This window comes from Coregonus lavaretus, assembly GCF_964263955.1.
Source record: "Coregonus lavaretus genome assembly, chromosome: 16".
NCBI classification, from domain to species: domain Eukaryota; kingdom Metazoa; phylum Chordata; class Actinopteri; order Salmoniformes; family Salmonidae; genus Coregonus; species Coregonus lavaretus.
Genome location: NC_140003.1, coordinates 17373542 through 17386356, shown reverse-complemented (window position 1 = coordinate 17386356; position 12815 = coordinate 17373542). Strand labels below are relative to the sequence as shown.

The 12815-nt window shown below is 43.8% G+C and overlaps 1 protein-coding gene across 1 annotated transcript in view; it reads right to left on the bottom strand.

The window, feature by feature from the left end:
* Positions 1-1606: 1606 nt before the first annotated feature.
* The window catches only part of uggt2 (UDP-glucose glycoprotein glucosyltransferase 2), a 52339-nt gene continuing 41130 nt past the window's right edge, over positions 1607-12815 (bottom strand). The window contains exons 32-40 of the mRNA XM_084179624.1: positions 11621-11703; positions 9061-9165; positions 8801-8885; positions 8009-8191; positions 7681-7841; positions 6236-6350; positions 5945-6061; positions 4824-5007; positions 1607-2872 (exon numbers count right to left, since the gene is read on the bottom strand). Of these exons, the coding sequence (XP_084035750.1) occupies positions 2850-2872; positions 4824-5007; positions 5945-6061; positions 6236-6350; positions 7681-7841; positions 8009-8191; positions 8801-8885; positions 9061-9165; positions 11621-11703 (1056 nt within the window). The 3' untranslated portion in view covers positions 1607-2849. The remainder of the gene's footprint in view (positions 2873-4823; positions 5008-5944; positions 6062-6235; positions 6351-7680; positions 7842-8008; positions 8192-8800; positions 8886-9060; positions 9166-11620; positions 11704-12815) is intronic.

The following is a 12815-nucleotide window of genomic DNA, read 5'->3' as shown; positions in this document are numbered from 1 at the left end:
ATTGCTCAGTTTGGCCGGGCGGGCAGCTCCAAACTTCTTCCATTTAAGAATGGAGGCCACTGTGTTCTTGGGGACCTTCAATGCTGCAGACATTTTTTGGTACCCTTCCCCAGATCTGTGCCTCGATACAATCCTGTCTCGGAGCTCTACGGACAATTCCTTCAACCTCATGGCTTGGTTTTTGCTCTGACATGCAACTGTGGGACCTTATATAGACAGGTGTGCCTTTCCAAATTACATTACATTACATTTAAGTCATTTAGCAGACGCTCTTATCCAGAGCGACTTACAGTTAGTGAATACATATTATTATTTTTTACACTGGCCCCCGTGGGAAACAAACCCACAACCCTGGCGTTGCAAACGCCATGCTCTATCAACTGAGCTACATCCCTGCCGGCCATTCCCTCCCCTACCCTGGACGACGCTGGGCCAATTGTGCGCCGCCCATGAGTCTCCCGGTCGCGGCCAGCTGCGACAGAGCCTGGATTCGAACCAGGATCTCTAGTGGCACAGTTAGCACTGCGATGCAGTGCCTTAGACCACTGCGCCACTCAGGAGACAAATCATGTCCAATCAATTGAATTTACCACAGGTGGACTCCAATCAAGTTGTAGAAACATCTCAAGGAGGATCAATGGCAACAGGATGCACCTGAGCTCAATTTCAAGTGTCCTAGCAAAAGGTCTGAATACTTATGTAAATAAAGTATTTATGTTAAAAATTTTACACATTTGCAAAAATGTCTAAACCTGTTTTCGCTTTGTCATTATGGGGTATTATGTGTAGATTGCTGAGGATTTTTATTTGTTTTATCCATTTTAGAATTAGAATAAGGCTGTAACTTAACAAAATGTGGAAAAATTCAAGGGGTCTGAATACTTTCTGAAGGCACTGTAGATGAACTGCTCAATATGCAAGTGCTGACTGTAAATTGAACAAAGTGCTTTTCAATAATCTCTCCTTTCTCCCGAAGTGTGCACTTCTTAAATTCTCCCCCCCCTGCAAGAATGGATACGCTGCTACCCTGGATGCGCCTAGGCCACCCCCTGGATGACAAAGAAGTGAGCAGGGTAAAACCAAAGATGGTGGTATATAGTATACTGACTCAAAGGCAGGGAACATATCGACAACAATAGTACCATTTTGAGTTACAAGGGATATGGTTGAGTCATGAATAGGTTACGTTGCCAAATAGCTGTCTGCCTAGACACAAGTCACTGTCTGAGCATTCGCAAACAGCGTCTGCCATATCACGGCATGTATAAACTACTAGACATTTGTCTCAAGAGTTGCAAAATACTCAATAACGTGTTTTTATTGAGGGGCGTAAAGAACACATTTGAATAGTGAATGTCCGACTCTAGCAACTTAGGCCTACAATCGTTTTTATGTAGGGGAAATGGCACGATACAGTTACACGTGATGTCGGGGCTCATCTCACAGTGACCTCAATAACCAAATATTCTGTTTGGGGAGTGCAGAGACTGCAAGAAAAATTTGAACGGATTGTGATAACCAGTAAAAAAAAAAAAAAAAAAGCCAGGGCACATCACACTCACACCTCCATCAATCACACTCTGACAATGGAAGTTCATATACATAATGAGGTTTTGGTAGCACAGACCGATTTTATTCCTCACACCTGAAATTGACAAAGACAAGAAACACCTTCATTTGACACACAGTGAGGTGAAAAGCTGAGCTTTTTAAGAGCAAGCTCCCTGCTATTGGCTGTTAAGACAAGACAGTGACAGGTATAAAATGTGTTTTGATAATGCATCAACACCTATTTCATTCCTGAGAAGATTTGCTGTACATTTCAAGTTATTGAAAAATGCAGTCTAAAATGTAACATACTTTAACCAACAAACACAAGGTATGTAAACATTGATAACTTAATAATTTTAGATTGTACCGTACTGTGATGTACGTATATTTGCAAATGGATAGTGAAATGCTGAGATCCATGTCCTACTCCCAGTGATTACAATAAAGGTTCTCTATCTGGCAACAAAGCATTTGTAGTAATGCATCACTTGGCAGAGATTTGAAATGGTTGGTGAAGCAATCATTCAGACAGACAGCATTGTGGGCCTCGGACCACAGTGTGTGTAGTGTAAGCTACAACCCCTATACAGCAGAGTACATTAATGCACAGATATGAGCCATGTGAGCCCTCATTGCAATTGTTTGCCAGTAGTACAATAAATCAATTATCAAAATGTTGTAACATTGTCTCCAAGCGCTGATTCTACAACTTTGGTTGGGGCATTTAAGTCAATGGCAATATCGCACCAATCAATAACAGACGAACCAAAAGGCCCATTAGCAGCCTACATTACCAGGCAATTTAGATGTAGCTTGGTGCGCAATAATGCTAAGAATGATCTCATGAAAATTCAAATGTAAGCTGATCTTAAAGTCAGCTTATGAATGTGCCGCATTCATTTGATTCTTTGCATACAGGATCAGAGCAATCATTTCAAATGCCTTTTACAGACTGTAAATGACTTACACCAATCTTGACTTCCTCTTAATCCTTTATACTTCTTTACATAAGAGAAGACCATGAAGCAAACTACTGTCCATAAAGTTGATATTAAACCACAAGAAAGGGTTACATTAAATGATTTCCTTCATAAGACACATACTCTGGATAGAAAACTTGTACGAAATCTTTAAAAAAGATTTTCTCTTGTCCCTCTGTCTTTTCCAATGGAAGGCATAATACTTCTTGGCTAAGTAAAGTACGTTTGTGGGAAATGTACATCATCTTTGTAGTCTTCAAGCTTCACAGGAGAATTAGGTGCAAATATGCCTCTCCTCTTCAGCAGTGTGGGCAGGCGCTAGAGTTCATCACGTTCGCTTCCTGGAAGGTAAACAAGGGTGAGAAATGACTGCTGTTATCTGGTACCGTTTAGACCTGTCAGGACATTGGGTTGTATTTGGGGTAACTGTAAATAAGTTGACAAAAACGAAATAAAAAAGCTAAAATAAAGGGGGAAAATACATTGATACAGTGGAGAAAAAAAGTATTTAGTCAGCCACCAATTGTGCAAGTTCTCCCACTTAAAAAGATGAGAGAGGCCTGTAATTTTCATCATAGGTACACGTCAACTATGACAGACAAAATGAGAGAAAAAAATCCAGAAAATCACATTGTAGGATTTTTAATGAATTTATTTGCAAATTATGGTGGAAAATAAGTATTTGGTCAATAACAAAAGTTTCTCAATACTTTGTTATATACCCCTTGTTGGCAATGACACAGGTCAAACGTTTTCTGTAAGTCTTCACAAGGTTTTCACACACTGTTGCTGGTATTTTGGCCCATTCCTCCATGCAGATCTCCTCTAGAGCAGTGATGTTTTGGGGCTGTCGCTGGGCAACACAGACTTTCAACTCCCTCCAAAGATTTTCTATGGGGTTGAGATCTGGAGACTGGCTAGGCCACTCCAGGACCTTGAAATGCTTTTTACGAAGCCACTCCTTCGTTGCCCGGGCGGTGTGTTTGGGATCATTGTCATGCTGAAAGACCTAGCCACGTTTCATCTTCAATGCCCTTGCTGATGGAAGGAGGTTTTCACTCAAAATCTCACGATACATGGCCCCATTCATTCTTTCCTTTACACAGATTAGTCGTCCTGGTCCCTTTGCAGAAAAACAGCCCCAAAGCATGATGTTTCCACCCCCATGCTTCACAGTAGGTATGGTGTTCTTTGGATGCAACTCAGCATTCTTTGTCCTCCAAACACGACGAGTTGAGTTTTTACCAAAAATATATTTTGGTTTCATCTGACATTCTCCCAATCCTCTTCTGGATCATCCAAATGCACTCTAGCAAACTTCAGACGGGCCTGGACATGTACTGGCTTAAGCAGGGGGACACGTCTGGCACTGCAGGATTTGTGTCCCTGGCGGCGTAGTGTGTTACTGATGGTAGGCTTTGTCACTTTGGTCCCAGCTCTCTGCAGGTCATTCACTAGGTCCCCCCGTGTGGTTCTGGGATTTTTGCTCACCATTCTTGTGATCATTTTGACCCCACGGGGTGAGATCTTGCGTGGAGCCCCAGATCGAGGGAGATTATCAGTGGTCTTGTATGTCTTCCATCTCCTAATAATTGCTCCCACAGTTGATTTCTTCAAACCAAGCTGCTTACCTAATGCAGATTCAGTCTTCCCAGCCTGGTGCAGGTCTACAATTTTGTTTCTGGTGTCCTTTGACAGCTGTTTGGTCTTGGCCGTAGTGGAGTTTGGAGAGTGACTGTTTGAGGTTGTGGACAGGTGTCTTTTATACTGATAACAAGTTCAAACAGGTGCCATTAATACAGGTAACGAGTGGAGGACAGAGGAGCCTCTTAAAGAAGAAGTTACAGGTCTGTGAGAGCCAGAAATCTTGCTTGTTTGTAGGTGACCAAATACTTATTTTCCACCATAATTTGCAAATAAATTCATAAAAAATCCTATAATGTGATTTTCTGGATTTCTTTTCTCAATTTGTCTGTCATAGTTGACGTGTACCTATGATGAAAATTACAGGCCTCTCTCATCTTTTTAAGTGGGAGAACTTGCACAATTGGTGGCTGACTAAATACTTTTTTTCCCCACTGTACACACACCCCACTGGGCACACATTGGTTGAATCAACATTGTTTCCACGTCATTTCAATGAAATTACATTGAACCAATGTGGAATAGACGTTGAATTGACATCTGTGCCCAGTGAGATTTAGATTGATATGTTCAGAGACTTCTCTACCGTATGGAAGCAGCTATAACGGGACTGGAAACTGAGTGAGTGTTCTGTCTCTGTATGCTAACCTGTCTTCTCTGGAGAGGAGGAGGGTGCAGTCGTCGGGCTCTGCATCTGCGTTGCTCGGTCATTGTCTTTCTGCTCCTGGACGTCTCGCAGTAACTGTTTGATCTTGTTGTCGTACTCCACCCACTCAGGCACGATCCTCACGGCCGCCGACAGCTTGGGCTCCTTGGTCTTGGGGTTATTGCACTGCAGATAACGCAGACAGACACATCAGTCATGACTTCTTCCACCAGAACAGTGGACTTCCTCACAACACAACAACCCCTCCCGGTGTCTGCGGCTACCATTTAAAGCTGATCCGATTTTCTTCTCCATTAAAAGAGACAGTATCTCATGTATCGCTGGTGTCCCAGGGTCAGAAAAGAGTATGCAGTCATTGTGAGCCTGTCAGATATTCCCACAGCCAATTCTTCACTCTATCGTCATAATTAGTTTAGGAGATGGGGGAAATAACACCAATTTCCCATATTTTCTACTGTCATCACAAAAGCTTAGAGCAGATAAATGCCAAACACATTAGCATTACTGGATGGATGATAGAAGTTATGGAGCCTAAAAGGATATGCAATAACACTGAGAGTCAACATCATGGACTCTACATAGGATCCATACTCAAAAGATTGGCACTTAGTATGAACTGCTCTTCCTCAATAAAAATGAATATGGGAGGCTGTCAGCACTTTTACAAGCTCTTGCGGAATAGACTAAGAAATGGTGGCCTTCCCTTTGCGCAAGTGGACTCACAGCTATGCTGAAGTTGCTACAACTGTCAGGTTGTAACTGATAAAGCCACACTAGGACGGTCAACTGCTACTGTATAAACATTTACTTTACTCTATCAACTCTATTGAATCCCCAACTAAACTAAAATAACAGTTTTTTTGGAGCTCACAGCAGTGGAGGTGAACGTATAAATTACACTTCTATTCTTGACTGTGTTAGCTGCTAAATATCAGCTAGGATTATTCTTGCTTCCTGCAGAGGTAGACGATGGAGAATTCTATATATGCTGCTGTTAAGGGGGTGTGTTGTAGAGACATTTCCATCAGTAAGAGTATGTCTGGCATAGTAATGAGATGCCCTTCCTCAGTCAGTCAGTCAGATAGATAGAACATAGACCCACCAGGTCAATGGTCTTGGCGGTGGTCTTGGATGCGTTGTCACACCAAGTCTCACACCAAAGCCACTCCTGGGGCAGGGACTTGATGGCCACCTGGTGGATCATGTTGTTGGGCAGGTCCTAGCAGAATGAAATCAAACATTTACTCTACATTTCAATTAATAGTAATTAGACATTTACTGACAGAATTTTCAAAAGGTAAGCAGAAACAGATCCTCTGCTACGGGCATGTCATTGTAATTCAGTAGTTGTCCAGCCATTGAGACGGAGAGAAGTGTGTGATGTCCCTCTCACCTGGTCCAGGTTGGACAGACTGTTGGGGTCCTGGCTCAGGGCTTGGTACTGGCCACGTAGTCGGTCTCCTGCTGCTATCTTCCGGAACTTCTTCAGATCCACTACATACAGAGCACTGGACAGAGAGAGAGGAGACGGTTATGAAACAGTCAAAATGCTTTGAAATGAATAACCCACCTAGAGGGAAATACTGCTATCATAAACCGAAGCTAAATGTCCCAGTCATCCACATTTATAAGCGTATGTAGTGTATCATGTTAACATACACAAAGGTGCCACGTACTTAATGTGCCATGACTCCCATCACAGATCATGACAGTCTGACTAAATTAAATCTGATTCATACAGGATAATTTACCGGCATTTCAGCGAGCTCTGTGGTTTGGTTCATTTCACACCCTGTCTACCCTGCTTGGCTGTGGTTGGCCCCATGCAGCTGTGCAGCCTGCTGGAATCAAATAAAATGTTCCTGATTTGCTGGCGGCCTTTGTTCCAGCTAGCTAGCCTCCCAGGCAATGGACTCCTGCTCTGGCCCTGGCCCAGTGGATAGAGCGCCTCGCTGGGGAGATTAATATGTTCAGCAGGGCTGGCTGGCTGAATTAAGCCGCTTCAAACGGGCCAGCAGCACCCCCACACTCCCAACAAGGAACCAGTGCACTAGTCCCTTTCCTTTTTTACCATGCCTAGTTATTCATGTATAGCAATGCGGACACAGGGCTGTAAATATTGAGGCTGAAGTAAAGATATTTTCTCACTTCTGGAAGTAACTGTCTGTTCAATGTGGTGTTCCACATACATATCGTATGGCTTTCATGGTTCAGTCTCACAGAGTGCAAGGAATGAAACAACATGTCAATGAAGACCAACCCCAAGCAGCGAATAGAGGTGCGATACTGTAGTTGTGATACAAATATTCTCGTCTGTGTGAGAGAGAAAAAGGAATGTTTTATCAGAGAAGGTAATTTATCTATGCAGAGGATAGGATCCTGCTGCATCTTCCACACCCACAGTCCCCTCTGAGAACCATGTTATGCCTCGTTGTGAAGGACAGGAAATAATCCATGAATGTTTCTGTATAAACCGCCAATAGTCGACTCAAAGGAGTCACTGTCAAATACTGAACGTTACTGTTTTCTAATGTATGCATTTATTCTGCTGAATACATTGAGGGAACACATTTTCCTTGAATTGTATTTTCCTTCATCTCTTCGGCGAATAACTTATGTGAAATATCAATACAATGACAGTGCATCGGCCTTAAAAAGGGAAAAAAGAGGAGGATACCATAACTGTCAAGCTTGTATGCATTAGCAAAGAATATGTGCTTACTATGCAATAGTAACATTGTAAAAATGCACTTCCAGTGGCTGGTGGACATTAATAGCATACACAATAGTGCTTCAAATCAAAACGTCAAACTGTGTAGGTATTGTAGCGGTGTTTACCTAATGTGGTATCTCCTGTTCCCCAGATGTGAGGCCCAGTAGCCAGTCTTCCAGAAGCGGTAGCCCTCCATCTCCTTCCGACTGTCACAGAAGGGAGTGTACCCATAGGGGGCGCCCTCTAGGTTCAAATCCCTCAGCTCCTTCAGATCGGCCCTGACTATCTGTGAGGACCGGGAACAACAGTAAATCAGCACCAATGACAGCACTAAAACCGGTCGGTTGACATGCACAAATCCTGCAGGTCCACTTCTAGGTGATATATAATTTTTTATTATGGGTATCCATTTGATTTTGTAACAGCGGTATCTTGTTTTCACTAGACAGTTACCTGGTCAGCGTCCACAAATATGATTTTGTCCACAGCCAGGGGGAAGAGGACATCCAGGAAGAGGATCTTGTAACCCCAGATGATCCTCTGTTTCTCAGTCTGCTGGTGGAGCCAGCGGGGCCATTTGTATTGGACCAGCTCATACTGGAAACCATAGGCCTCAGCCATGTAAGGTATGGACTCCTAAACACACAACCTCATATAATGAGAGAAAAAATAGATAGTTCCTAGCAGAAAAATAATGATTTTTCTTCTTTAGGTTAATGAGAAAATGTACAATATGTTCTGACATTTGGTCTCAGAAAACAATTATTGTGAGGAATTGACTAAAATCCTCCTCAAAAACCAGCTGGAATTGTTCGAAATAGGTTACACTTGATCATTGTAAATATATAGACACTGTGCACTTGGTAATGCACATTTCACAGATCAAGCAAAGCGCCCTTGAAGCATAAAATAGTTTGAATCTTTCATAAATAGTGAAACATTCCAAATGCAGAACATTTATAGAATTTTATAACACTCCCCATTTCCTGTGGCTCGTTTGACTATTTTAGATATATATGATGTAGCTTAGTAGGCGTTCATGTATATGGACTCATCCCTATAGGAAGAGGAACAGATGGATAAAAAGAGGACAATCACAAAGGAGAAGGCATCCCACAGTTCCTTTCATCCCTCAACACAAACAAATCTATTTCTCCCAGGGGTCGCGCTGCAGCGAGGAGAAAGTTATCACGACAAGACAGGAAGGCAGAAAGTTTGTGTGGAGTCAAGCCGTGAGGCGGTTACCTTGAAGGACGGTGAGAGGTAATTCTTGAGGAACCAAAACTTCACAGGGGTTTTGGTGTGCTGGAGTACGGACAGCATCATTATTCTGGAACAGGAGGAGAGAGAGGGAGAGAAAGAAAGAGAATGAGAGGGAGGGAGGGAGAGAAGGAGTAAGTCTCAGAGGATGAGGGCTAAGAAAAGGCAAGAGGCGCGTGGGGCCTCCAGACCAGCAGTGTACGTCTCTGTGTGTGTGTGTGTGTGTGTGTGTGTGGGCGTCTCACCTCAGGAAGCGCTCGTACAGATGGCCCGAGGCCACAGAGAAGATGTTGAGCACATCCTCCCTGTTCTTCTCTCTGTCCTCTGAACTAGACCCACCACCTGCGATGCTACAAAGGACCATGCACGTTACATAAGCTTGATTGAAGTAGCCTGCTCAGTAACCTCCTCAGACAAACACCACTACCTCACAATCTAGCCAGCATGCCTCGGCTACAGCCTGAAGGAACCATACTGCACTATTTCAGTAACAGAGATGATTCTCCAAACATAAATCACTTATAATTTACACTTGAGTAGCGTTTGCTGAGCGACAGAATTGCAAAGATCGTGGCACCACTCTGGTAGACCTAGATCAGTTGTTAGTGTCTTTTACAGCAGAAAGTGCCACTGCTCTCCTGCTGGCTCTCCTCCAGAGTAATCAACTGATTACAGCAGAGACACAATAAAGGCAGATGTAACTTTTATGGGGCCCATTCTGTTTTCCTCCACAAATATCAAATAAAGAACAGATAATTAAATAGTCTCTCACAACACCTCCAGAGCACTAGCTCCTCTCTATTCCCACTCGGCTTGCTAATGGCAGATGGTTTTGGACTCAGTCATGAGATTGGTGAACCCTCTGGGATAGTCAGGTGTATTGACTGAATGGATCTATTCTGGACATGGCATGTGAACAGAGTATTTGAGAAGCGTGAAAGCCCCAGAAGCTGCTATGGAGAGAAAGGCAGCTGGAAGTGCTGTATCCAGGTTCTATTCAATATCCAATCCAAATCTAGCCTAAACTGATCTGATAGCGTGTAGTATAAAATAAATAATAATTAACATGTAAAAACATTAGCACTGTAAAAACTGACTGTTAAAAAAGATGCCATGAACTAAGATAAAAGGTAGGAGTCCAGGCAGGTGTTTATCAAACCAGGCACTGTCCAAACTCATAAGATCATGCAGGGCACATTTGTAGGAAACCAATCAGGGCTTGTGCTTGGGGCAGTGATGTCTGCAGTCAAACTGTGTGTCCTTCTCTGTAACAGACTGCTGATGAGGGGAGTGTGTCTCTCCTCCCACACTCAATCAGCAGAGCAAAGCAAGGCCCAGAGGCTCCAGCGCATAGAATTGAAGAGGGAAAGAAAGTCTGCATCTCTCTGCCCTCGCACACACAATACTGTAGCAAACCGTCTATGTTCTCTCCCTGTCTTACAAGTCTGTCCAACTTGTCTGTATCTGTCAAATCTCTCTCTCTCTCTCTCTCTCTCTCTCTCTCTCTCTCTCTCTCTCTCTCTCTCTCTCTCTCTCTCTCTCTCTCTCTCTCTCTCTCTCTCTCTCTCTCTCTCTCTCTCTCTCTCTCTCTCTCTCTCTCTCTCTCTCTCTCTCTCTCTCTCTCTCTCTCTCTCTCTCTCTCTCTCTCTCTCTCTCTCTCTCTCGCTCTCTCGCTCTCTCGCTCTCTCTCTCTCTCTCTCTCTCTCTGCTTGAATTCTTTGCTTCAGTCCTCTATTCATGTCATACAAGGCTAAAGCCTTCCTCTCTTCCATTCTCATACAAGAGCCAGCCTCACAGTGTTACTGTAAGCCCCACCAATGCACTGGTACAGTGAGCTGGTTGCTGGGCCGTCACCACTGTGGTCCGGAGGATGCCTTGTGCTTGGCCTTGCTAAGCCTGTCATTATGAAGGGCTGGAGGGGGCGAGGGCTGAGGGGCGAGAGGCGGCCTCCATTGTGAGGGCCAGATAATGCCATCTACAGCTCTCTGCTCCAGCGGGACCCCAGATAAGCAGCTTTAGGTCTTCAGCTTTTCAGGTGAGGGCTGGTTTGGACGACATGCACCAGATAATCCAGACCTCTGGAATGACCCAACCCTCAGAGTACTGTCCACCCATCCACAGCCTGAGTACAATCACAGATGAACTCCAGAGCTGGATTGTAACTCTCCGCATTTCAGTTCCTACTACAGCCACAACAACGTCAGTTTACTGTGTGGGCAGTTCTAGCAGTATTTCTCTACGTCAAAGCATATTATTTTCATGAGAAAATATAATGTTCAATAAAATAAGGGTTTATACCAGTGACTTCAATGTGACAGTAAGAAAATAACCAGTGTAAAAATAAAATAAAAAGCATAATTATCATTAGGAACTGAGCCTGGGAAGCAACCAAGACTCTTCTATGTTAATGAATATGGTAAACAGACAGGTTAAGTAGTTGCAGCAACACACGTCCTACCTTTTCTCAAAAGTGCTCCACACACTTCACACAGCAAGCATTAGGTGAGGAGACAGATCACACAATTAGGGTGTGTCAGTGGAAACACAACACGCTACACACATACACACATACCTAGGTCTACAGTAGCACATTTTTTTTGCAATAGATTTTACAGAGTAATATCTCAGTCTGGCTCCGAGGGCACCATCTCTCCTGCTGAAACCGCAGCATTATTAGTGACCATAGATAGTGGATCAACTCGCCCACAAATCAATGCTCTTACCACCATTCTATTAATGTAACTTGATCAAATTAAGTCTATGTAAAATATAGCTACTGTATGTGAGAATGCGCCACACTCTTACCTAGCAATGGAATCCCATATTCCCTTATTCTCTGTGGCTTCACTTAGGAGATCCTCGCTGATTTTGTCAGTCTTTTTCTGAACCTACAGTGGGGAATTAGATAGAGGCACACAGTTTTTTTTTCTTCATTTCTCTCTAAAGCTTGGAAGTACACTTGAATCCATGCAATATCCTTAGATTAGGAGATGACACATTACACTACGAAAAATGGGTGAATATCTCCAAACTACATTGTCTTGGAGTGTGCTTGTGTTAGAGCTACACTACATTACCTAAAGTATGTGGACACCTGCTCGTCGAACATCTCATTCCAAAATTATGGCCATTAATATGGAGTTGGTCCCCCCTTTGCTACTATAATAGACTCCACTCTTCTGGGAAGGCTTTCCACTAGATGTTGGAACATTGCTGCGGGGACTTGCTTCCATTCAGCTACAAGAGCGTCAGTGAGGTCGGGCACTGATGTTTGGCGATTACGCCTGGCTCGCAGTCGGCGTTCCAATTCATCCCATACATGTTCCCTAAACTATTGCCACAAAGTTGGAAGCACAGAATCGTCTAGAATGTCATTGTAAGCTGTAGCGTTAAGATTAAGGGGCCTAGCCCGAACCATGAAAAACAGCCCCAGACCATTATTCCTCCTTCACCAAGCTTTACAGTTGGCGCTATGCATTGGGTCAGGTAGCGTATTCCTGGCATCCACCAAACCCAGATTTGTCCGTCGGACTGCCAGATGGTGAAGCGTGATTCATCACTCCAGAGAATGCGTTTCCACTGCTCCCGAGTCCAATAGCGGCGAGCTTTACACCACTCCAGCCGACACTTGGCATTGCGCATGGTGATCCTAGGCTTGTGTGCGGCTGCTCGGCCATGGAAAACCATTTTCATGAAGCTCCCGACGAACAGTTATTGTGCTGACGTTGCTTCCAGAGGCAGTTTGGAACTCGGTAGTGAGTGTTGCAACCGAGGACAGATGATTTTTACGCGCTACGCGCTTCAGCACTCGGCGGTCCCGTTCTATGAGCTTGTGTGGCCTACCACGTCGCGGCTGAGCCGTTGTTGCTCCTAGACGTTTCCACTTCACAATAACAGCACTTACAGTTGACCGGGGCAGCTCTAGCAGGGCAGAAATTTGACCAACTGACTTGTTTTTTTGTTTGTTTTTTTGGGGGGGTAGATCAGCTTAATATTGCAG